Here is a 27,925-nt window from a genome sequence, read left to right as displayed (position 1 = left end):
CTAGCTTGCACCTGTGCTTCACTGACAGCTGCACCAAATCAAAGGAACCTCTACTCTCTCTGTCCCTCTCAATTTAACTGTAACTAGGAACATTAAAACACCTTCCATTCTCTATTTTTTTTTTCTCCATCTCTCCATCTTTCTCTCTCAGTCAACTTTCTCTCACACTCAATATCTCTTCTTCAATCCATTTTTATCTCCTTTTTTCAATATTTTCACTCTCTCTTTATCTCTTCATCCAGAGCCACTCTTGTTCACTATTCTTTCCTTCTTCCACTCTTCTTTCCTTTCTTATTTTCTTCTTTCACTCTTCTTTCCTTTGTTCTTTCCTTCTTTCACTCTTCTTTCTTTTCTTATTTCCTTCTTCCACTCTTCTTTCCTTCCTTCACTCTTCTTTCCTTTCTTCTTTCATTATTTCACTCTTCTTTCTTTTCTTCTTTCCTCCTTCCACTCTTCTTTCCTTTCTTCACTCTTCTTTCTTTTCTTCTTTCCTTCTTTCACTCTTCTTTCCTTTCTTCTTTCCTTCTTCCGCTCTTCTCTCCTTTCTTCACTCTTCTTTCCTTTTGTCTTTCCTTCTTCCACTCTTCTTTCCTTTCTTCTTTCCTTCTTTCACTCTTCTTTCTTTTCTTCTTCCTTTCTTAACCTTTGCATTTCATGCACTGGTATTTCCTTCAGGAAATGCATTTTCTAGTTTAGCTTTTGTAAGCCAATACTTTCGAGATCAGTCAATAAAAATAGTTGGTTTTGACTTATATGTTGCCCCCTTCTTTACGTTGTTACTGGACATATTTTATGTGTCCTGTAAAGCTATGTTGCATCATACAACATTTGAGACATGTGGATAATGAAAAAGTGGGATAATTTAATGTGGAGCCAAATCATGTTTGCTTATGAAGGCTCCTGAATGCAACTTTCTTCCATATAACTAGCTACTGTAGCTATGTAGGTAGAGGGGAAATATTTTGATTGTGTTGCCATCTACTATACAAAAAGGTATTGCTGTATGAGTTAATCAGCCTACAAAAAAAATGACATTGCTTACAGTTTTTCCCAATCGTTTTCAGGCATTTAGCGAATCATGGGTCAACTTCATCTAATGCTCACTTCTTCTTTGCACAGCAAGAGTCTTCTCTGGCGAATGGGTTAACCATTTCTCATTGCTTTCACACAAATTTCTTTGAGTTTTAACACACTTTTCAAAACAGTTTACACACTTCTCAGAGAAAGACACAAAACCTAATTGAATAACCATGTCAACACATTGCAGACACTTAGTAGCAGCCTACTGGCACTGCTCTCTATATTCTAAATATCGTCAGCACCTGTGTGAACTCTCTGTGCAAAACTAATCAAGCAGTTCTCAACCTCTAAAAAAGGGTCAATAGATTGAAGTTGATACCAAGCATTTATCGAATAGGCCACCACCAACAACCTCAGGATGAGGACAAGGAAGAGGTTGTGGTAGAGGTAGAGGGGCCCCTGTCAGGGGATGTGGCATTTGTGTAAGATGCTCAAATGAAATTAGGGCAAGAGTCATTGATCCATAGTGAATCATGACCTCTCCATGAGAGAGGCTGGCCGAAGGGTTCTTTCAAACCTGAGGGTTCTTTCAAACCTGAGGGTTCTTTCAAACCTTCAAACCTGTCATACTGTGGCATCAATTGTTTGTATGTTCAGCAATGACAATGACACTTTGCTGGCCTTCACAGTCAATATAATGCATTGTGTTTCACTGTATTTGCACTCTTGGCAACAACAATTTCTATACTTTTGTAAAGTATGTTGTCACAATACAATGTATACTGTAGTTTCACTAAAGTTATTTACAACATATACAGTAAAATTCTGATTACTTTACGTATATTTCCAGTATTTACAGCCTATTGCACTATTTTACTGTAACAGAATCAACACACTGGCCCACACTGGTGGCAGGGGGAGATTGTTCACTGCAGAACAGATTTTACCTTTTCACTGTATATTGAAACCTGTCATTTTGACGTAAAGAATATACATGTAATGTGGAAAAAGGACTGCAATACTGTAAATATTTTTGTGTCAGAATCTTTGCCATTTTGTGCACAGTAGAACAAATGTTACGTAATCAATGGTGTTGACAGGTCCTTGTTTAGAATATATTATATAGTGTTTAGCAATATAGCAATACAAAAACAGAACTACAATATTTTACTGTATACAAATTTTCAGATTTCGAATACTTTCTGACAGTATAAGTAAAAGTGCTCAGTACAAAACCCAAATTGTAGTACATTGTCAGGGGTAAAATAGTCAATACTGTGAGGGTGTTGCACATAAGTTGAAGTGATGGTTTCATAGGTTGATATTGAAAGCTGTATTTTGAGTTTTGCTATCCATTGTTAAACAAATGAGAAAACATACATTTCAACTGAGCACAAACTGTAGGTTTTGAAGGAAATGTTTGGTTTTGATGGGTGTGTGATACATTTTTGAGAAGGTAGTGTCATTCTGCAAACATTATAAAGTGTTTTGGTCATTTCAGCTTCTGTTAAGGGCTGTGTGTGAGCTGTTTTGAAAAAGTAAACAGTGAATGGAAAAATTCGCCAAAGCGATTGAGAAAAACTGTAATGTAGGTCGCCCTAATCATTATCAAAAAAATGGTGTACTCTTTCTCTGCTGACATTTATTCCTAAAGGCTCTGTAGTTATACATATACGTAGGCCTAACCATCTGATACTAGCCCAGAGTTAAGCATATTCATCTAGCAAACTATAACTACCTTGGAGTGTTACAATAGCCAGTATCATTTTATTCCATGTGTCCATCCAGGCAAATTTGTGGATCCAAATGTTATTAAAAAACATATATAATGTTATTTCTTTGTAATCATCCAAAATTATGTTTTGTATGGGTATTTTGCATACATTGAGCGGGCAACGCGCCGTATATTAAGTGGGCCGCTCTGACAGACAACTCCCAGGCCACTTTTTTCCCCCAGTCCGCCCCTGCTTTGAGGTGGCCCTTTTTTTTTTTGCATTAAAAGGACGGATGAAGAGGGCCCCTGGCTATGTTCGCCTTAGGCCCCCAAATGACTAGGTCCTCCACTGGCTGCACCCATGGCAGTCCTTACAGTGTGAACATAACAACAACGATCAGACAACGAACTGAAGAAACACTTAAATACACAGGATACACAAACAAGCGTGACCAATGATGCAGTTATTAGGAACTAAGGAACCAGGAAGTAATAAAAGGGTTGTGAAAAGCCATACAAGAAACCGATGTAGAGACAGAGTCAGGGGAAAGCACATGACTATATAAACAAAGCAAATGGCTGAGAAAATAACAAAATTGAGAAACTAAGAAAATGAAAACCTAAAACAATGACACACTTTAAAAAAAAATATGTCAGTCAAAAGTGTGGCATTTCTGAAATGAATTAATTAAATTATCAAATCGTATTTTACAATACAATGATTTATTGATCAAATGTGTAAATGAAACACATACAGGTGAAAGTGTCCATACAAGGAATACATTGCTGGTTTTGCAAGGGTGTCCATGGAAACAGCACTGTGCTCAGTTAAGTATTTTTGGCTGAAAGGACTGCAATCTGTGTAAGATTTTTCTGAGGGATGATGTCATGTGCATCTGCCACAGTGTTGCAATGCACTGTGACAAACACGAAAACCTCACTGAAAAAACAGAAACCACGGAGATCTGCCAAAATGTACACTCCCGTTCTCTTGGGCGGGACATGGCAAGTTCCACCCAGTTTGCCAGCAAGGCGATATAGAAACAAATAAACTGCCAGGCATGCGTACATGGGGTGACAGGGTGAAATAAAATTCCCCAAACATCTTAATGCATTTGACACTAGCTTCACAGCTATTTCTATTCCGCCAAATTCTACGTCCATGCTTCTGCACTAAAAATAAACTATGACTTCTGTTCTCCCACTTCATGAGGTTGTTCATTTGGCCATAATTAGCATGCCCAGGCACAGAAACACCGGCTGGAGCTGGAGTGGACAGATAACAGATACTGGACCGCTCCTCACAGCTCGCACTGCAGGACTCTGACAACATCCTCTTGTTTCACAGGCAAATATTTCAACATTATATAACAGATTACATAATGCATGTTTATTTGGAGGATAACGCTTTGCGTTGCTGCATGGTGTGGTAAATATGCATCTGATTGATTTGTCTTTATCCAAAACACGGAAAGCAAAACCTTTTTATTTACTCAAACTGAAACCTGGCAGGTGGACAGTGCGATGAACAGAGCGGTTGGAGAGGAAACTAAAAGCTGTAAACAGAGTCGGCACCAGCTGCCGAGGGCTTGGTGGATTACGCACTGCAATGCATCCCTTTGCCTTCTAAACGAGACATTATGGGTGAAAATCGCTCTTTACTCTAACGGTGAAAAACTCTGAGGAGATTGTTTGTAAAGGTCTGGGTACTGTTCGGCGACGCTCGCTAAGCGGTTTAGCAAGCTAGATTCCAGGCTAAAAAAAGAGAACGCCCCTTTATCGGGTTCGGCGAAGCAACTTCTGATAAATTACCATAGTAACATATCACTTAGCACTAATCTGCTCCAGGGCAGGCTATACTAAGTTTAGCTGGCTAAACTTGCCACACCCCTGGCAAAAGGAGGGATTCCATTGACCAAGGACTAAAAGGAGTCATATTAGATAGTTTGATTAGCGTAGGGAGAGAGTTCTTTGCGATCCGCCAAGATCCATTTTCCCTTTTTTGTGAGTGGTAGCCTACGTTTTTGTAATGTCGGCGATGCAGAGAACAAAGCACTCATAATTATATGACAGTGTTGTATTGACAGTAACCCATCTCCCTTACGGAGATATTGGCGAAAGTTGTTTAAGATCTTGATTTTATGTCCCTTCTACAATCACGATGTTAGTAACCATACGTCCATCATTGCAAACGTATAGTGATCTGTTGCATCCAATCCATGAGCTCTAACCGCTGCACCAAAGTCACATATTCGACATCGGAAAAGATATCACGTCTTAGACAGCCTATAGACAGTTTCTTATATTGCTGTCGCAGCCGTGGCAGTGTTGAATTTTGACATGATTATGGTCTTGAATTCTTCATAACGCGTCCATGGTCATATCCTACCTTAGCGGAGAAAAAAATTAGTCTTTTTCTTTGAGTTTAGACTATTATACCGTTAAAAGAAAATCATGGTTTTGGTGTCGACCTTTCCTGCCTTTTGAAACAGGACGTGCACGCGCAATAAAGCTGACGAGTTAAGCCTGGGACAACTTAACTTGACGATTAAGTATCTTAGAGCACGTCGCCAGACCGGCTTGGCCTGTTCTCATTTAGTGAGCTATATTGTCTCATGTCGCGAGCTAAATTAATTATCTTAGCTTCAGTTGTACGCCGAACAGGGCCCTGGTGAACAGGTGCTTTTTGTTTACATTTCACAGTCCATAATAGGGATGGGTCATGATTTTCAAATATTTGAATAATCGTTAAATTATCAAAAAATCTAATAGTTTATTATCATCTTGTCTTAAAACATTTATTTTACCTTGTTTTTATCTGTGCCTGCTAGTCAGCAATGCGTTACTAATTTCAGAAGGTGAATGTTATGGCGGTGGTTTGCCAACCACCATTAAACAACAGAGGAAAAACGTGTTACTACGTGGGGGTCAGGATGTGGATGTTAGCTTCAGCCAGTTAGCATCCAAATTGACCGCCGACATCTTTGAAAATGTCGGACCACGGTTGCTCACTTAGGCACCACATAACACATGACAACAGGCACTAAAAGAATGGATTGGATTGGTGGATGTTGAAGTCTGCCTGTGATGACACAAAAGCCATTTGGGAGCGCACACAGTTGGCTTGAAGTTTATATCCATGATTTGCAGGTAACATTTTGCAGGACAAAAACTTGTAGCCTTATTAAAATCTAGCCTAAGACCATACACCCAGTGTGTAAGGTTTGCAGAATGTTATCGTTCTGATGGCAAGCTAATTAAATCAAGAAAAAAACTTACTGACAGAAGTGCAAAATCCTTAGGCTACATCCAGGTGAATTATAGTGCAATTAACAGCAGAGCACGAAGGCATTTTCCAAAAACACTGTCCTGGGATCAACGCAATATCACAGAGAACTGCTGAATCTACTACTTCTACCTATACCCCACAAGAAGCATGGGCTGTTGCACAGATCTTACACTTGCAGTAAATAGAAAAATGAAAGTTTCATGCTTTCAAAATCAAGAATAATATTATTGATAGGTGATTATGTAGGATGTCATTTAACATAATCTTATCACCTACCTATATATTACACCATAGCACCATTTAATTATGTTGTTTTATTGTTTCCCACATAGTCTATATATAAGGCTAATATAATAGTATTAGCCAAAAACCAATAGCCTTGACACAAATCTCAGCAGCCAGTCTCCTTCATCACTATCCTGAAAAAAGGAATGCTGTCAACATGCACACAGAAGGAGGCTCATTCCCTACACTAAACTCATGCATGAACTGGCCATGCTCAAGCCGGGAACATCCACCAATCCACATACACAGCTTATACTTATGTGGCCATCTGAAATGTGGCACCTTATTGGCTTATCATAGAAAAGATATCTGAAGTAAGTACCCATGAACCCCACAATATTTGTAAAGATGTCGGCGCTCATTTTGTACTTCCTAGGCTGAAGTGGCTAGCATAGCATGGACCATTGAAATGAATGGGGGTGGCACTTCCTCACTCTCTCCAGTTCTATGTCATAGCCCCATGGTTGCTACCAGACACTGATAAAATGTGTGTAGCACTGTGAGATTAGATGCGACTTTACAACAGGAGAAACATGCAAAACTAAAGACTTCTACAGCCATCAAAGAGTTGTGTGTGGAACTCCTTTAAAAAGCAAACAATAACAAGTTGCTGTGCAAATTCTGCTAGGAAAAGCATGAATGGGTTTCTCTCTCTCTCTCTCTCTCTCTCTCTCTCTGTCTGTGTGTCATACTTATCGAGTTAACATGACTGAAATCCATAAGGTCAGTGTCTGAAATCCCTTAGCCGTACCCCCACCACCGAATAATCGTTGAATAGTAGACTAGCTCCCAGCAATTAACGAATAGTATTTTTGCTTAAAATGTCCATCTGTAGTTCATAATGAATCCATATGGAATGCAGTGATATTATTACATGATAAATGAATGCTGTATATGGCATTCAAACGATGAGAGACATTCAGACCTGTCTGAGGGCATTAATATTGAGTTTCAGAGCTTGCCATGCCCCACCATGTGACCCTGGTGCTGGGAGAAGGAGGTAAATTAGATCAGGCCTGTCTGTCTGCCAGACTGGGTTTCAGCCGCCTGCAAACATGCCTGATCCCCTGCCTGATCCCCTGCCTTAGCAGTCCTGTCCCTCTCTGCCTTCTTTACCAATTTACACAATCACTCAGGAGAGGGGGCAGCCAAGGGGAGAGGAAGGGCGGTGAGAGGGGGAAGAGAGGAGGACCGGTGGGGTGCAGAGAGGAAGAGAGGAGGACGGGTAGGGTGCAGAGAGGAAGAGAGGAGGACGGGTGGGGTGCAGAGAGAGGAAGAGAGGAGGACGGGTGGGGTGCAGAGAGGAAGAGAGGAGGACGGGTGGGGTGCAGAGAGGAAGAGAGGAGGACGGGTGGGGTGCAGAGGGAAAGAGAGGAGGACGCTGGGGTGCGGAGGGGGAAAAGAGGAGGACGGATGGGGTGCAGAGGGGAAGAGAGGAGGACGGGTGGGGTGCAGAGGGGAAGAGAGGAGGACGGTTGGGGTGCAGAGGTTCCATCCTGAGGTGCCTCAGATCTCCCCATGACAGATGGCTTCAAAGACACCCTAGCCTCTGCGCCCTCCAGCCAGTCAGCTCTCACTGCTCCAGTCACCGGGGCTGATAACGGTGCGTCAAAGACGATGTGACAGCTATGGGAAGGGGCCGCTAGCCTCTGGCATTTCATTGCCAAACAATTCACGCCTGAAGGGTTAAGCAAAGTCGTTGTTTCGCTGCATGTGACCTGATCTACTGAAGGTGAATTATGACGCATATATGAGTTTTATTCCACTGGGACTTTAAATTCATTAATTCTTCCAAGTGAGCTCAATACTGTGTCATACGTGTCAAGGCTATCCTGCTCTGTATTCTCACCAGGGACGTGCGGCTCCGCCTCCCCTGTCATTTTGAAAAGTAAAAAATATATATATATCATAAAATAAATATTCATATTTCTCTACTAATCTGTGGTATGGGTGTAATTTCTGCATGATTCCGATCATTTTGAGCATTTTTATTATCAAAATCGCTGAATTTGCGCATTTCCGGTTTCTGAAAACAGGGACGTGCGGTGGGATGCATTGGTGTCTATGGGCAGGGGAGGCAGTGCCTCCCCTAGGATTAGGGATGGGTATCGTTTGGGTTTTTTCCGATACCGGTACATAACCGATACTTTTAAAACGATACCGGTGCCTAAACGGTGCCAGAACAGAACCGATACTTTTTTTTTTTTTTTTTTTTTATTAAAGACATTAGGCTTATTTATTGCCAAGGCAAATAGTTTTCTTTAAATTTAACAATACATTAACTGTTTGAGGTATACTATAAATAAAAATAAATACAAAACACTTGGCTTCAAACCTTTTAACTTCAAACTATGAACAATATATTAACTTATAACAACTGTTTACAGTATACTTAAATAAATATAAATAAATACATAACAAACTCTGTACACACACTTCACACTTCAGTAATACTTTTGCAGAAATATGAGCATGTTTGCCTTCAGAGTAAAACAAATATTAATTAGTTTGCATTTATTTAAACCCACTGGTTTCGTGAATGTGTACTGCCCCTTTAAAAGTTTAGCTTCAGGGCCTCTTGAGTTCTCTCCCCCATTCACACGCAATTTTGTTGTTGCATATGCTGATCGTCGCGTTGTTTGAATCTTTTTGTGCGAAATACAGCCACACTTTTGATCATTTACCTTTCAACACTTTCTGCGTTATATTGATGGCTAGCTCTGTTTGTGCTTGCTCTGTGCAAGGCTGCCTGCTCTTCGCTGTCAGACTGTTGCAATGTTATTGTAGCGTCCAAGTTGGTGCTCTCTTAAGAACTCACATTGAGAAGGAATATCTTTGGATGAGACGGTAGCTCTCCGTTTAATAAAACGTATCCAACTTCTGCTTAGAACAACCACACTTATCTTGAAACCGAAACCACACGCAAGTCAACCCATTACCATGGCAACTCCTCAACACAAATCCCGTTTCCACTAGTCCCATACGGAATGCAGCGTGAGCGACACAGGCGAGAGTCTATATTGGGAGATGGAGCAGTTTTATATGTGCCCCACAAAATCTGTTATCAACACAAAAAAGTATACAGATCGTACTCAGAAAGATCTACGCCACTAACGTTACTTCTCGTTAGCTATCGCTAGTTTTGTTAAATTATAAAAATTTTAATTAAAAAAAAATAAATAATAATAATTATCTGCTCAGGCACCGAAAGGAAGCACCGAAATCTGCGTTGCATTTCGGTCCGGGTAGGTATCGGTTGTATGGAACCGGTGCCGTATTGGTACCGGTTCTCGGTACCCAACCCTACCTAGGATTGCGCAATCACTCCAAACTGGGTTTTACGCATGCGTGCGCAAGCGTAGAACCTTTGAGCTGAGCTCAAAACGCATTGAAAAATATTGTTAGTGAGGCAGGCAGTACCACTGCCTCAGGAAAGGAGGCGAGAGCGCAATTGTCGGGTATATGTTGGTTTTAAAGTTGGTCTTTTTCTAGGCCTCTACTTGACGGCGAAAATGGAAGGTTGTATTGCTAAGCTGAAGCAGTTCTCAAAATTGGACTTGCAGTCCAAACGTGAAATGATTAATAATGGGAGACCAATGGCGGAGCTAAAATGTTTGCTTCAAACGACGCGACCGAAGGTATTGACATTTGCATTGGAGTGTTTCACGTTTCCCAACGGGACATATTCATGCGCAACACAAACCTCGCTAAAGGCTGCTAGGTGCAGGGGAGCCGTGAATGGATTACGAGCTCCAACGAAAGTGCACCAACTTTGAATTAAACCGGTCAGTAGAACATTTTGGTATTGTGTGCTATGTCTGTGGTGTTTAACTGTTTGCTTGTTAATACGTTGTATAAATAAATATGTAAGTGTTTTTTTTCTCTGCGTATTCAAGTGTCCGAGTTGCAGTGATGCGCAAGCTACTTGATATTTGTAGTGAGCTAAGCTATCAGCTACTCTACAATAAATTCAGCTTCACTACACAGAAGCTACCACTCAAAAAAAAGTAGCAAGCTAAGTTACATAAACCTGTCAAAAGTAGTTTGATACATTAGAAGCTACTTTCAGTTAAACAAACTGCATGCCAAGTCAATGCAATTTTAGGGATCAACACAACTGTCAGTCAGATAAAAACGGTTGAACGGATGAAATTCGTGTGTTCGTATGTTTGTGTTGGATGTCATTGACGTTGACAGGAACTTTTTCTTTGGATTACAAAGACGGCATCTGAAAACATATTTAGTTTCACTTGTCTCGTATAAAGTGACGTACTTTTGAAGGTATGGCTGTTGAGTCAGGTATTCAAACGCAGATGAAAACAAATGAGTGCAGAAGACCTCGCCTACCTTCATCTTTCGTCTATTTCGTGCATTTTCGCAATTCGACTCCCTAAGCAGACAGCACTGACTTTTCACTTTTTAACTTTCATCAGCTTCAGCTGTATGTAAATATCAACAGCATTCTAGTTATCCGGTTGTCTAGAATTTGCATGCAAACTACCCATTTAAAATTAGGGGAGAATTCATTTTAAATGTATGAGCAGCGTCTGGTGTACTTGAAATGACGATATCTATCTATCTATTTTCACTCGTCTCGACTTAAGTGACGTACTGCTTAAATTTGATGTTTGATGGCTGCAGGGAAGCCTGTTATGAATGAACATTAGAAAGGTCCAGGATAAATTAGCTTTCGAGGACGCTACTGCGGTACTTGATCAATAAAAGAGCTTAGCTACTGAAAAGTTACTTGGTTTTGTAAATAGCGACGTTACTGCCAAGCTACTGACAAATGTAGTTAAGCTAGTAGCGCTGCTACAAGTAGTGACGCTACTGCCCATCACTGCCGAGTTGTGTAAAAGGTAATTTAAATTAGCATTCCACCACCGTAGTTATATTTTCCCTAGACAAAATGAAATGAGCCATATCATTGGTGGGAGGGCTACATACGCTACCCTGTAACTATTAATATCTTATTTGACACGGTGTAAAAGTTCAATTAGCACACCGGTTGTACGTTTAGCTGTAGGCCTATAGCCTCGTAAAAGTCAGTTGACTATTGAGCCGCATAACTTCTTATAATAATAATCGTTTAAAAGTAATAGTATTAGACAATAAAACATAACGTTTTTTCAGTTCTGGTGAGATGACAATTTTTAAACCATAAGCATATACATGTATGATGTATTTCATTCAATTTTTTTTAAACAACTAGAGATCGGAATGACGTAATCACTTTCGGTTTCTGTGCCTCACCAGCTGCGAACCTCACGGCACGTCACTGATTCACACTCATGTTTGACGTTCTGTCTGAAATGCTTCAGCAACATCCTCTACAGCACAAACAATGTTCGGTCCTTGGAAGGCTAGCATACAGTGTCAAACTTAAGAGCACAAGAACATTTAAAATCTGTAAACTTACCAGACTATTCCCTGAGCCCCTGAGCCGATGGGTTTTAGATTCTGGTAGCGTTTGAGGACTGAGAAGGTGGAGTCTCCCACTTCCACACTGTAGAACTGGTTGTCCACTTTGCTTTTGCTCATGTTGTAATGTTTACCGATGTATGACACATCCACTTGTTTACCAAAGCCCTGCAGAAACAAAGTAAGCAATGTTCACCATATAGCTATCATGAGAGAAACCCATGTCCAACGCAAGTCCTGTAAATTAGAAACAGCTAAGTTGAATCGTGTAATCAGAAGAAATATCCTGAGGGAAAAAAAAGATGTAAAGATTGAACATTTTGAATTGAGGACACACTTTATTTAACACATCTCTCTACACTGCAAATCAATATTAAGCACAATGTAACAAATGTCTGGTTTTGTACAGTGAGGTTAAATAATGTTATCACACGGCTCTTCTTAATGCTGTAGAATGCTCCATTCACTTGAATGGGGCTTCCCAACGTTCTGCGGTCCGTTATTAGCCGATAGCGGACCGTTGCTATGCAATAACGACTGCTGTCAAGGAAAATGGCCTTTTTGCCTCTGATTCACGTCTTTTGTAGCACTCCCCAAGTAGTCCGGTAACTTATCAATGGAGTTTCAGCGGACGGTTGAGCAGCTGTGTTCTAAAGAATGTTTGATAAATGTTTGAAGTTCAACGTCTTTGACGAACTATTTCTCTGCTTTCTCCGCTTTTTAATACTAATGGTAACAAATAAATTGTAAAGAAAACACACTGTGTGAAGTTATTTTTTCGTGTTGGCAAGTAGCCGTATAATAAGCGTCGCGTCGGGGTGCTGTTCACCCTGTCGGGGCTTATTTTCCCGACAATGACATGCGTTCTATACATTATCCCTTACATATATCATAGCTAAGCTGAGAAAGTGTGCTCTTATTCATTGATACTTTACATGTTACTCCCCGCAGAGCTTTTTTATGTACAACAACTGAAAGATTATGGATGTTAATGCAATTCCTTCAAGGAAATCTAAGAAAAACACAAACACTAATCATTTTAAGAATTTCTCAGAAAAGATCTTCTACCTGTGGTACATGCTATATAAATTACATATGGCCAAAAATGTATGTTTTCAAAAATACCTCTGTGCTCCCTTGCAATAACCTTTTTGCTTTTAACTTTTGAGTTCCACTGGCAACAATGCTTGTAATCTATTAACGGTTCTCAAACTCTTGTCTTTCTGTTTGGTGGCATAAGCCTGTGATGTGGGCTTTTTACCTGGTTCATGTACAACAATCATACAAGAAGTGTTAAGAATAGTAGTCTAGTACTCTGCCAAGGACGAAACATTTAATTGTAAATCCATATATTTTAGTTGCATTTCCAAATGTTTGTGTTTCCAAAATGAGAAGAAATAGGAAATCATATCAAAAGGACAACAAAGGTAATTTGAGGCGATGCAAAAGCTTAAGAAGAGAAAGATGAGAGACCATTTATCCTCAGTGGATTCAAGCAGAGAAAAAGCTAGCATGTTCCTGGGAGTCCTCCCTCAATCCCAGATCCATTATGCTGATTATCTCCTACTGCATGTATGTCCCTTCTGATGGGGCATTGGAAAAGGTCAACTCCTTCATCTCTGCACTGATCCTGGCCTGTCCTCTTATCTCTATGACTCAGGCTGGTCGGCCAAGCCATGGTCGGTAGAGAAAGAAATGGATTATCTAAGCTTGGATGCTACTAGCCCTAGAGCTGAGGAGCGGGACACGTCTGTATGATTGTACAGTGGTACAGGACTGCCACTTTCCAAGGGAGTCAAAAGCACTGCGTAGGGGGTTGGCGAGACAGCCATCTCCAGCTCTTTAAGCACATATCTGCCAAGAGACTCATCTTTCTCACAGAGGAACAATCGACAATGAAACTGACAAAGCTAATTTGAGCCTGATTAACAAAGATTCAAAGTAATTGCTATCTTCTATTTGAAATCAGATGTGGGGACTGAGAGTGCTGTAGAGAGCTTTTATTAGCCTCAAATTACAGTCATCACTCAACTCTCACACTCAACACACTATACAATACAGTACTATACAATATTTAAGCAATATAGCACGAGTGGGAGTGGGGTAGGTAAGGGATAATCCCACGGGTGGTGTTCGGCCGTAGCCACCGAGGCCGCCAGGCCGAGTGGCCTAGGCAACAACACCCGTGGGATTATCCCTTACCTACCCCACTCCCACGAGTGCTATATTGCTTTTATAAAACAATTCTACAGTCAACAAATTAACATTTCAACACGAAGTTATTGATTAAAAATGGTTTATTTCGCCATTGTTTATCCGCATCAAAAAATAGTTCCATTGTCAACGTCTTGGTTTGGAATTTTAAAAACTTTGAATTAACGGTTATCATCAATGCGAATGTTTCATCGCGGAGTGATTTATTTTTAGCTGTGAAAAGTCCCGTAACTGTAGGTATGTTGACGAATAACCAATAGCATGGAACGTCTCTCGTCCAATCAGAAACAGCTAAATTACGCGCTAAAACCCAATTGTTTTATAAGCTTTGTTGATCTATTGGTCATAGGCAATATCAGCCATAGATAAAAGATGAGTTGAATTATCATGAGGTGGAAATGAAAACGTTATAGCAAGATAGCGAGCTGGCTCTGAACACATTCCAGCGGCTCATCGCCAGATGAAGACCTGATCTGTTCTGGAGTCAGCGGCTATCAGGGTATGATCTGCATGGATGATAAGAGCAGACTGATCCAGCTACAGTAGATACCACAGAGGGGTTGCCACAGTTATAAAGCCATCAATAACACAGACAGAGAAGAGGGGGTGTGTTCCGATGACCTGCTGTGTGATGCTTCATAGGGCTCTTTGGATCCAGCCTATACCCATCTTATCTACTGGACATAAGCATGACAACACAACTGCATTTCTGCCAGGGGCCAGGGGCCAGGGGCCTGCATCTCAGGGCTCTACCTGGCACTGGCAGAAATAGAAATCATGTTGAGAGATAGGTCATCCCATAGGAAAAGAAAATCTAAATAGAAATCTCCTTATTATTTTGAGTTTCTCCTAGACAACAATGAGATTAAAAGTGAGATTTAGGCTTAAATCTGCTGTTTCTCAAATGTCTATATGGACCAAATGTGTCCTATGGTGTTTAAGGAGAGATGACTCAATAGGGTCACAAATCATGCTCAGTTTTGAATCAATGTTTAGCCATCCCCTTCAAGATAACCTGTGGGGGGGTGGGGGGAGGGCGGGGTAGCTAATACGTATTTCACCAAATCTGGATTGTGTAAAGTCTAATGTGTAACCGCTTGGTCAGTTCAGCGTATAGAACTGGTGGCACCAGTGGAGTCATCTGACACACCAACAGATCTCCATCAATGAGGGGCAGAATGGAAGTGAATGAGTACAGTACCTTTTTTACCTGTATGGAACACACACCTGACAAAAGGCAATCTTCACATCCAGGATGGGTTCACTGCAGTTGTATAGGAAGTGTCTGTTCATAAATACCTGAAAGACATACAAAACAAACACATACAAAACCATCAGTGATCTGTCCAAACATCCTGGGAAATATGCTTTTAGCTTTCCAAGTGCATTGTGGTTATGCCAAACCTACCTTTCTCCAAGATACTAACAGATGGAATGTAGGCCATTAATCAATTCAATGACTCATCATTATAGTGAGCGGTGGGACGCATTTTCATTTTCATTCACTTTAGTCTTTAAGCTATTTTAATACAGCAATTAGCCATTGGGCAGAAGTCATTGGTCAGTCTATGATTCACAATGCCAGAGATAGGAAGCCAACACCTTTATATTGCACATTGACCTCAGTATGACTGCAGGGAGTACAGTGAGACTTACACACAATCAGTATGGTGCCCAAGAGGCTTTTTCATTCAAACAAATGATCCAGACTCATGACAGTGCAGAAAGGTATGTATAGTGGTGAAACTACATGTATTCTTTGAGACATAATAACTATATTGTGTTATGTCAACTATACAGAAGGCTCTTACTCATGCTTACAGCTCTTCTCAGTCACCTTGGTACATTTTGTTTAATCATCTTTAACATTTTAACAAAATAGTATGTGTATTTCTTGAAACAATTCGTACAAACAGCACAACACAATGTTTTACCTGCAAAAGCCTGTGACTCTTTCCAAATACTTAGCTTATGGCTCAAAAGTAAAATAAATAAATGAAAAAAAAGTACTGTATGTCAATGAATATGTCAGTGCCACCAAAATGCTAATCATTTTGTCACTTTTTGTAACCAAGACAAAATACTAGATTATGTTGTCAATATACAATTATAGGCTGGAAGTGTAGTCTTTATTTCCACATTAGCTTTTTACTGTATCTCTTTCACTCATAGTAATGCATCACCATACAACATTTTTACATGTCTCCTTCTATCTGGATACTAGTTTCTAGCAAGCTGAATGCTACTCATGTCACTGAGTCAGTGCGGGCACATGATGGCAGCACTCCGATCCCATTCGATTCTCTCCATGGGGTCTCCATGGGGGGTTAACAGCTCTATCTCAAAGCACATGGCAGTGACCAATCTAGATCTTGGCCGCGTCAGTTCAAATCAAATGCGGAATGTTTACATCTGCTACTGTTGATTATACAGTAAATACGTTGTGAAATGAAACAAAAACACACCACAGTTAAAGTTGTATTAGTATTGATTGATTCACATCGATATGAATGGATTACATGACTAACAACTGGTGGAAAAGTAATATGAAAATATTTGTTCACTGAATTAGCGCGTTCTGTCCCAAACAGTTGCGTTCCAGTTTCAAAGTTTCAGTTTTGGTTTCAGTATTTCAACGTGAATGAGAGGGAGCACAAGAACTGAGCGTCTAGCAGCGATTATCATATCATAGACATATATGATGCATGTATATGTCTGTGGGCACGATCTCAAGCACGTGCAAAAGTTGTTGTTGTCCAATTTGAATCTAGATTCGAGAGACACATGCACGTCCAGTCCAATTCCCAGCGGAATCGAATCGTGTATCCAGGGGTTTACATCGGAGTCCAGTCGGACTCAAGTCGGACACAATGAATCTAGATTTGGGGAGAAACATGTGTCCAATCTCCAATTTAAATCGGACTGAAATCGGAAATAGGACACATGTGTCCACACTGACAACCATTTCAATTGAACAGGGCACAGAGTGATTGTTGAAGAATGCTGTAGCAGGATGCAGTAATCTTCCTTGAGAGACTGGACAGTAGAAACACATGCAACCTGTTTAAAAACAATAGGGCTAATCTTGAACACCACTTAAATTCTTTGAGAACCAAGTAATGATATTCAATCATATTGATCAAAGACATTTCGCCCTCATTCAGAAAAAAAACTCTGGCATTAGATAAAGTACTAGATAGACCAGTAATCAGCAATCTCTGGAGTCCACCATTCCCCAATACTGTTTTTGTGGAGAGAGTTTACATTGACCCAAATGACCACATACAGCATGTCATTTGGCTTCCTGCTTCTTACAAAACCCTCCCATTCTCATGAATGACATCCCTCAGGATGATTTAGAGGAGGGTAAGATTTTGTGTTTTGTGTGTGATTTTCTGTCCAGCCCAGTGGTGAAAGTATGACTTAAAACATTGTTGCTTGATATAGGGACACACTCCGTAACTGGATTTTCCCCTAATGTTGGTATGGTCATATGTCATCAATCACATGTAAACAATCAAGATTTTAATAACAGGTAATTTAGCAACTGTTCAAAAAATACCTTGTCACTGACACTTCCACAATAAACCTAGATGTTTGGGGGGTAAGACTAAATAGCAGATTATGGTACATACCATTTGCTGAATGTTCAAAGGAAAGGATATTATGATATTATTACAATATTATTAAATATATTATGATGTGCACAAGTGACTAGATGATGTGGAGGTTGAATAAGCGGTTTTGAGGATTTTAATTCTGATCTGAGGAATGCCCCAAAGCGACCTAGAAAAAGTGCAAATAAAACGCAACAACACAGAAATGGGGAAACTGCATGTCGTATCACGCTGAATGATTTATCAAACCCACACACTCAGCAGACAACAAAAATGAAACTCTAAATCCCTCATGATAATTTAGTTCACCAAAGATGTCAGGAAGACAGACACTTAATACGTGCTTCATGTAGAAAAATATTTTGCTACCATTACATGTGAATTTGCCAATACCATATTTTCCACAGCCAAAAATGAATGTAAAAATGACTACATTCAAAATGATGTTTTTAAGATTTTTAGAGAGTAGCTCCAACAGTCGCCGACAGTATGCTAAATCCTGTTTGATTATTTCCTCTCCTCACAGCATGTTTCTTCTCTTTCCCCACGAGGAGCCGACACGAGTGCTCTCAACACGTGGAGGCGTCTTAGTTATTCGCGAGGACCTGAAGGGAAGCTTTAAATATTAATTTTAGTGGGGCAACCTTGAGAGAGACGCCATACTTAAATTCCACAAGGGCTGTTTTCTTCAGCCAGGGGGAAAAGCACAAATCATATAAAAAGCCTTTCATACTGTTTACGTAGCGGCATGGTGATGAAGATGATGAAGATGAGGAAGAGAAGGACTGTGATGAAGATAAACAGGCCCTAGACTATCCAACGATGGCGTAGGTGAGACTACTGGCTTCTGCTCCTTGTGGAGCCTCATTCTTAGAATAGCAGAGCGCTGGAACCATAACGTTGGCATCTAGGAATCCAGGTTTCAGTCAGTCTTTAGAGGAAAACATGACAACATTTCTGGTTCCATCTCTTTGACTGATGATAGCAATCAAAGAGTGAGAACACTTCAGCCATGTCAGGGCTGATCGTTCCACAATACAGAGCTTGGGGAAGTGAAGTGGCAGCTTTTCAACACACTTCCCCTGGGACAGAGACAATGCAGCTGTCAGATTAGTGAAGAGCAGGGAGAATGGAAGAGGAGGTGAGAGAGAAAGGAGAAAAGATGAAAACAGAAAGAAAGGAAGGAAGGAATAATGTTTTGCTTCCTTTCTTCGATGTGAAGAAAGTAATGTGGCATTCTATACAATCCGCACTGGCTCCACCAACCAGTGTATTCAGAATGTAACATTAAAATGAATACACAACCAGGCACTACACTTTAGCATCCTTAGAATTCACCAAGAGTACTGAAACTCTAGGATGGAATAGGTAACGTTTGTCCTTCTGGTGGCTGCTAAACGGATAAATGATTAGAAATGAGGCATCAGCTCAAGCTTCTTAATCTCTGTTTGACAGGGTGTGTGTCTGCACCTGAGATCCTCATTGGTAACAGTCACCCATCTGAACACTAAGTAAACATCTCTGTATCTGAGAGCCAGTCTGCTTATTAAAAGTCATCCCATCACCCCGGGTTGTGATAACAGTCACACACTCTAATGGAGAGAAATTCACGCTCAGGACCCATGGGCTTCAGTCACTATGCAGCGGCTTCCTCATTTAAACAATGAGAGAAGAGAGGAAGAAAACTCTCTTAGCAACTCACTTCTCAGTCCATTTTGGCAATGGCTTGCAACATTTCTGGCACACCAGGCTGATTGGAAACTGTGGGAACAGATCTGGACTTTGAGCTGATATTTGAATGGACAGTGTGCTGCTTTGCAGACAAAGGTTCTATTCCCTGAAGAAAAGCCCCTTCTGCCAAGCCATTCAAATCCAAAATAACCACAAGCGATTTTAAACATTGCTGATAATTAGCCAATAGATTAGACATTTACTTAACTCTCAGTCTACATTACAGTGTCTTTTTTATTTCTCCTGGGATGTAAACAACACATTTTAACAGCTCAGTGAAGGCCACATACAAACTTGCATCTAACAAATAGAGAAGACAAATACAGAACCCTTTCCAGTTGCCGTAGCTACTTCACCACGTCACTAGCTCCACTGCACCATTCTCATGCGTTGCTGTACTACTCTCATTTTCCTCTGTTACACAACCAAGCTAGCTGTGCTGTGCTAGCCAGTGACAAGAAGAGAAATGCAAGGTCACAGTGGAGCACTGACGAATGCAGCCGAAGATGTAAGATATGGATAAGCCTCCTGTAGAGTATGGTATCACTAGAACATGTGTGACATGGTGATGGAGAGCACACAGAGCAGACCCAAGGGAGGAGCCTGCAACTTCAGTGAACGATGGGCAAGGGCAGATGGCCCTGATAGCGGAGAGGAAGATGGATGGAGAGGCACGGGGATGGGTATGGGTATTAGAGATCAGTCCAAACCCTGCTGAGTGCAGGATGAATGTGTCCATAACAGCAGTGGGTGTGAAGAGCCCTTGAGTTGCTGATAAGAGCTCGAGCTGAGAATTGACAGGGCTGTCGATACAGGGGGCGAACAAGCAGCCACCTTTATTAAAGAACTCCTACATCTCTGTCAACACTTAGACCCTCAGGAGTCAGGACACGTGAGTCATATGAGCTGCCTTCGGAGTCCAGATGGACACTGATGACTGTCTTGAAATCTGATATAGATATAGACCTCCAGGTAAACATGACTGTTATCACTGATTCATTTCTCACTGTACCCAGATTGATAGAAGCTGCCTAATGTCTGTCTGCACACAGAGTTTGATGTGTATGGTGTGTAGTGTGTGTAAATCATCTTTCTTTTAAAGATGATGTATCTAACATGTCTGAGATCTGGATTCTTATTTTTGTCCTCTCTCATGAGCATATTGAATGGATCTTTAATACTAGCAGGGAAGATACTATCCCTAGCTTCCTCCTGTACTCGTTAACTTTCCAGCACATGAGTTTACACATGCACTGCCTGTTCATACTTAATGCTTTTTAGTTTTTGGCTACACCAAGTATATCATATTTCCAGATCCTCAGGCAAGGGCCTCATAGAGAATCCATTATTCATTTTATATAATCTTTAGATTACAATATTAGTAGACTAAATTCAACCATTTTGCTCATTGGGGGCTGATTTATACAGTTTAATGACTGAAGTGAATGAATTCTTAATTTTTCTATTATTCGTCAAAATGAAATAAGTTCTACATGTCCAACAATAACATATACCAAATTAGGAACTAACTAGAATGTTCAACACTAAGAGGACAGTAGGTAATTATACAGGCCTTCAGGAAATCCCAGTCTCTATCTGGGACATCTTTTCACCAAAAGCATCCTCTCCTGCCACACACTCCTGGCCCTCACTGGTACTGTGTTTGCCACATGTCGTGTTCGCAGACTGATTCTTAGCATTGGCCCCATTTTCCTCATGGCTAATTGCCACCAATCACCAGGTGAATCAGCTCCATCTCAGATGGCCCTCTGCTCAACAGTAACTCTCATGAATATGCTAAATGGATATGAGTGAACACTGACAAGGGAATGAGGAAAAACATGGCATGAAGTGAATGGTAGGGCAGGAATGATAATCATCCGCTGAAATATCCTGGCCATCTCTGAAGCCTGCACAGCCATGACTGACTCATTAGTCTGGGCTCTCTTTTTTTCTCTGGTTATACAATTGCTCGTTCCTTTTCCATCAGCTGTCACAACCTATGGGCCTGGGGACAGCTCTTCAATAGTCAGGCAGACGGGGATATTCCATTGAAGTCAGGTGGGGATCTCTGGGTTTGTCACGGAGCAGAGCACAGTTTGATTTGAGCCAAATGTCTGCATTAGAATACAAAATTACATTTTAAAACATCTGTCACGTCTAGGCTTTGGTTAATGCTGATATCATTAGATGAGCATCTCCGTGGAACCCTAGACTGCACCTGAGACTGTGCACGTAGGGGGAGAGAGGAACCCAAGAGAACTTTTAAAAAGAGAAACTATCTGTAAATCAGCATTGGGATGGTGGGTGAAGGTAGCAAATCAGTGTCACTACCAATAAAAAAGGTGTGGTAGTCTTGGCCCTATGTTGAGAGAGGACGGCACAGTTCTAAATTGAGTCGTTGGGCATCAGTTAACAAATACGTTTCTAACAAAGCAGCCTGTGGGGGTTTGTGCTCTCCCATCTGCCCCGCCAGCAGGCGGCCATCTTATTGCTGTCAGCGTGAGGGTGTGGCTGAATTACTCCCAGGAACACAGTGGAGTCATAAAACACAGCACATCCCCATGGAACCAATCTGTTATTATTATTATGTTAACTATATGTCAAAAAGGTATTTTGTCTTTAAAAGATATCTTTCATATAATAGTAATATGTATAATTTAGTGATATGTACTTGCTTTAACTTTAACTTATAATTGTTATCAGCTTGCTTGTCTTTGAGCCAGAGATCTGTACCCATTTCTGTTGCTACACCTATTTGTTGATCTGGCAGCACAGGTTTACATTATACAGGTTCAATAACTACCCAAAAGACTCTATTCAGAGTGGAGCAGCAAAATAAATCCATGCAAAATAATATATTACATGCACCAGGGCTCACCGATATCAGGTCATAGCAGCTATCAAATATGTTGCTGCTGTACTGGTGATAAGAATTTGAATAAAGTATTGGCTGTATGCCCTGTGGAAGTATACAAAATGGGATTTTTAGTGCTTAGTACTTTTTAGTCTCCTGTTCTAAAACTGAATCGAAACCTAACAAGAACATCACAAAACTGTTTGAACTGTTTCTTACTGTTTGATATTGGAATGAATATATCTTTAATTCAGTAATACCACTAGACGTCACTGCTGGTAATCAGGGGCGGCCTTTCCTACAGGCGGTATAGGCGGTTGCCAAGGGCGCCACTCAGAGGGGGGCGCCAAAAACTGCGGCCAGCAAAAAAAAATAAAAATAATTGAGTTTTTTTTGCGCCCCCTTCTATATCCTGAAACAATATTTTTACATAAAATAAATAACGGAGGGGTACGTTCTTCCTTGGTGTTGTCAGAACATACTAGCACAGTGAGGCATTTGGTTAGAGTGTGTGTGTGTGTTCAAGAAACTTTGAAGAACAAAATAATGAAGAGGCTAAAGCCATCTGGGGCGCAATTTAAGAAGAAAAGAAAGGAAGAAGAAGAAAAACGTGCCAAGGACAAAGGTAAATCCTTGAATCCTGTTCTTAGCCTAGAATGAATTCCAGATAAGAAAATGTTAATGAATGCGTGAATTGCCCCGGGTACTTTAGTGGAGTTTAGAAGAAAAGATGTACCTTATCATTGAAAGTTTTCCTACTCCCTGTCACATAGTTCTTTGAGCATTCTACAGAGGCGGTATAGGCTATATCAAAAATGATATGTCCATTTATTCTACATTATACAAAAAAGACATGATTAAAATAGGGGCGCGCATATAAAGCCAGGAGTGAAGCTCGCCTAGAGCGCCAAATGTGCTAGGGCCGCCCCTGCTGGTAATGGTGCAGTGAATAGCCTAGGCGTTCTGTGGAATCAAGCCTTCCTTTTCATATACAAGATGTAGAAAAACATTAATGGCTGTCATAAAGAACCTGAACAAACATTAGTATACTACTTGAGCCAGCACTTCTATAAAACAAAAGAAAACATTTGTAAAGATTTTTCAGGTTAAATGATGAAGGGTGGAGAGGGTCCATTTATTGTTGACACCCAATTTTACACATCAGCTTTTCTGACACAACAGCCTAGGTTTCCTCTTCAGTGGTTGCTTATTCAGCAAGCCAAACACACTTACAGCAATTGAACACTCAGTCACACACACACACACACACACACACACACACACACACACACACACACACACACACACACACACACACACACACACACACACACACACACACACACACACACACACACACACACAGAGCACTGTTTTCTCTCCATGAACTACAATCAAAACATGCTGACATGCTGGAAAAACAAAGCACTATATTTCGGCAGCAGTAGTTGTAGAGAAACTGTTATGGTGTAGTACACTTTGCCTTGTGGTTAACCCAATACAAGTGTTATTTTAAGGCTGATTAATTACAAAATGATTGTATTCTTCGGCAGAATAGAAGTTCAAAAATGGAGGAGGAACGAGACAGAGTCAGTCACACTCCACAACACCAGTTTGTGTACTACAGACAGTGAGTCTCATTGGTTCTTATTAAGCATAAAGAACAGAAAGACACTCACATCCCCCAGTCCCCTGAGAACATCCCTGACTGATTACAGAATGCTCCATCCGTCTAAGAACTCAACAGATCCACTGTCTAGATTTGTTTCGCTCGCCTGTCTTATTTCATTTGGTATCAGACATTACTAGGATGCTGGTGGATTAAGCTCCTCAGTATGCAGTGAGGTATAGACATTATGTGAACATATTCCTGACATAAGAACTCATACTATATACTCCTTATATAGCTCCATAATATAAGAACTCATATACAGTATACACCTAATATAGCTGAGTAATATAACAACTCATATATACTTATAATATAGCTGCAAGCAAGTATGAAAGGGCCAAGCAGCCCAGCAGAGTGCAGTCGCCATGGAAACTTGTCAAGGGCATGGCTTTAAGTATGCACAGCAAGTTTCATGTCAATTGACCAAAGATTAGCCGAGATATAAACTCACTTCCTGTTTGGCAGCTTCACGGCTGAATACGAAAGGCTGTACCGGACGAACGGTTTTGAAAATAATACATCTGTCTGATATCTGTTGTGAGGGTTTGGCTGAAGATCATCTGTGCCAATTGGTGAAGATTCGACAAGGTTTGTGGACGCTGAAAACGTAAAAGGTTTTTGATTAATGTGGTCGTCAAGATAGGTTAACATGTGTTATCCTTGGAATCTCCCAAGATATCACCAGGCATACCAACCACTTTTATTAGGCCACGCATGAAAGGCATTTAGGAGAAATGGGTTTTTGCAGTGTCATGATTTGGCCTTTTGATCAAACGAAGAAACACACTGAAATAACTTCCATTTTACTTCGACAAAAGCAGTCACCAACTATACTGGCCCTAAGTAAAAAGAGACTTCTTCAAACCAAAACAGATTTGCAAGGAGAAAATCACAACTCCTTAGAAAAGCACACAAATCACACAAAGACTGATACATAAACTATATAAACAGTTTGCTATAACAATAGGTTGAGACTCATGGAGGACAGAATAGGAGTTTGCACTGGCAAACAAGACAGAGATGCAATCAACGCTTGTTCATTCTTACTCTGCAAACATGGTTGTTCATTACTGCATCCACAAACACCCCACAGTGGTGCAGGCTGAAAGTGGTGAAATCCCTGAGAATAATAATCCCTGGGGAATCCCGTGGAGAGTAGGATTAGTGTGGATTAAGAGTGGGTTTCGTTGTGAATTTAAACCCACCAATCTTTTTTCATCATTAAAAACCACCACAATGTTATTAGATTATTGTAATTCACCTAACAACCACAATTTAATTTCAATTAGTAGATCTGATCTTGGGAATTTTACTCCCTCTCCACATCTGTTTGATGTCGAGACACTGATGACAATATGAGTTGAGCAAAGCACTGGGCCTCGTTTCCCGATAACGACGTATTTTAATGGCCTACGTGGATTTTGGCGACATAGTAGACTCAGTAACACTTTCTATTTACGAGCGTTTCCCGAACATCATCTTAAAGTCAGGTGCACGAGCGCTACGTGCACAAGTTCTTAAGTATCTTTTAGGGTGGAGCTGTCAATCACAGTGGTTCTGAAAGTAAGGCAGTCGATGTCAGACGAGTCGATTTTCTCACTTGTGTATACATGGGTTTCTCGGCTACGTCATCACTGGTTGCGTGCGCAATCTCGCGGCAGAAAGAAGCAAGATAACGTTGAAGTGGATGAGAAAGATGTGGAGGAAGGCAACATGACAGGGAGTTGTTGTGTGGTGAACTGCTCTAACAGAGTTGGTAAGATGTTCAGTATACCTAGGAGGAAGCATCCGTTTGCCAGGAAAAATAAAATATCAAATCAAATCAAATATAGAAAAAGGCTCAACAATGTACAAGGTTACGTTTGGGAATATGTTGAGGGTGTGTGCAAGCATTCATGGCAACAGAATAGGGAACGGTAGGCTAAATAAGTAATAAACAATACATTTAAACTGGGCTTTCTGTATTCATTTGTATTAGGGTAGATGGCTTTCTGCCGCGGATTTGCGCGCGCAGCCTTCAATGTTTGTATACAAGAAACCCATGTATAGGCTCATGAATGAAGTTCCAATATAACAAGTGTCGACATATGAACAATACCTCAATAAATATATATAAGCTAGCGGGTGCCACCCTCTTGATTGATTTCCAGCCTGGCTCCATGACATGTCAATTTCCTAATATTGCAGCCTAACTACACAGTCAGAAAAGCCATCTCCTTAGTTCAATAACATATTATTTTGTATAATCTTTATTTTCAAACACTCAATATTATTTATTTCTATTTTGATGGGAATAGGCAGGTGAAACAATGACATTCTCATGATGTGCTATACACAGAAACATCGTTTGGATTTCTTCTATAATAGGCCGAACGACGCCCCTGGTGGATTGCATCGCTAAGTGTGAAGTTACTACTGGTCCTGACCACACGTAGAATTCTTCTCAACGAAAGATAAACTTAAGCTAAGTGCGGCGTCGGGAAACCGCTCTGCAACGTAGGATCCCTCTTACGACCGATTTCAAGTCCTTTTTCGCGTTCGGGAAACGAGGCCCTGTTCTGTGTGTACCAAATATTCCGAAATGTGTTGATAGAAAATCATTCATGGGGATTTTGAGAACCAGCGCGATGGAGATCAATTGATCAATTGTGGAGATCAAAAGGGACCAATTATAGTCTAGTCTGGTATCAGAAAACATTTGGTGATTATTTACATTCAAAATGTCCTCTTTGTGGACACTATTGATTACTGAAACATCTTAAAGGCTCAAAGAAAGGTTGTCTACAATGCTTGAATATATTCCCATTCCAATGTGAAACTGAGAGCAGTGAATTAGTGAAGTTAATGACAGACCAATCCACTCACTTTACATTTAAATGAAGAGAAAAGGATGAAGGAAAGAGATAGAGGAGCTTTTAATGGTAATGAATCAAGCCTGTTTATAATGGAGAGGCCCATTACATGTAATCTCTTGCAGGTGACCTGCATACACTCAGGCATAAGACATTTGGCTTCCATCGATGATTAAAAGGACGGACACACACACACACACACACACACACACACACACACACACACACACACACACACACACACACACACACACACACATCACAAATATAACAAGCTTCTGGATGAAGAGGCAGATCTCAGCTCAGGCCATCAGTATTCTGCACTGAGTGCAGATAGGTAAATAGTAGGAGTGAGATATATGTAGCCTAGCTCATGATAGCCACAAAAAACAGCCACACAAAATCTGTTCAGAGGTGGCAAATATACACTGAAAACCAATGCTGTTTTGCCAAACGAAAGGCATCAATGTTTGCGGCTTCACTACAGTAGTCTGAGTCTGTCGACCAAGCACTTCCATATATCAGGGTCTACTCACTTGAAGGTGTATCTTTGGGATAAAAATATGAAATGAAGCCAAAGAACTAACTCATTAGTTTCCTCCATGTACATCTCTGTTGCCATACATGTATTTAGGAATGTATAACATCAACCCACAAAGAAAACATTTGGTTTAGTATAAAAAGAAACCAACCTATTCAGCTTCCAGACTAGCACTTATTTCTTTAGTCAAAGATAACAGAGATTACGTGGTAAACATTGATTCCATTCCATTATTTCTAAGCACGATTCCTTGCTAACATTGATGTTAGCTGTTTCAAATTATATGTGGGCTAGCTTGCCAGCTTGCTACCTTTCCAGATAACAATGTTATCTAACCATGGAATTTCTCCGTTTGTGGAGTTTATGTGACTTGTCACAATGAGGGAATACATTTTTTGTTGATTTAATGTCAATGGGCAGTTTACCATTTGCTATTGTTGTTATAGCTACTATTCAAACTACAAATTCAACTTTTGAATACACAGGTGGATATATACATATACTTTTGGTATACAAGTACATACTATGGCAAGCGCTGGTTGATTGAGCCAGTCACAAAAGCGTTTGTCGACTTTTAACTTGTAGTGGAAATGCAAATTAGCTTGGCAAAGGCCCGGCTCAGTACAGCCAAAAGTGCCTATGGAGAATGTATTTATAACCTCAGGGCTAGTCATACTAATTAGTGAACAGAAGTTATTATTTCCAAAGTCTA

The 27,925-nt window shown here is 40.5% G+C and overlaps 1 protein-coding gene across 4 annotated transcripts in view; it reads right to left on the bottom strand.

Moving 5' to 3' along the window:
* The window catches only part of mapk10 (mitogen-activated protein kinase 10), a gene marked incomplete at both ends in the record, with an annotated part of 60,811 nt that overhangs the window by 25,887 nt on the left and 6,999 nt on the right, over positions 1-27,925 (bottom strand). For 3 of the 4 annotated variants that reach the window (XM_080847925.1, XM_080847924.1, XM_080847926.1), the window contains one exon: positions 11,728-11,849. In XM_080847925.1, coding sequence (XP_080704051.1) covers positions 11,728-11,849 — 122 coding nt within the window. Of the gene's footprint in view, positions 1-11,727; positions 11,898-15,170; positions 15,243-27,925 lie in introns of those variants that run through there. The other variant, XM_080847923.1, reaches the window with a different exon arrangement.

The sequence above is a fragment of the Sprattus sprattus genome, assembly GCF_963457725.1.
Source record: "Sprattus sprattus genome assembly, chromosome: 11".
Lineage (NCBI taxonomy): Eukaryota > Metazoa > Chordata > Actinopteri > Clupeiformes > Clupeidae > Sprattus > Sprattus sprattus.
Note: the sequence above shows the minus strand (reverse complement) of the source record. Positions and strands in the feature narration are given on the sequence as shown.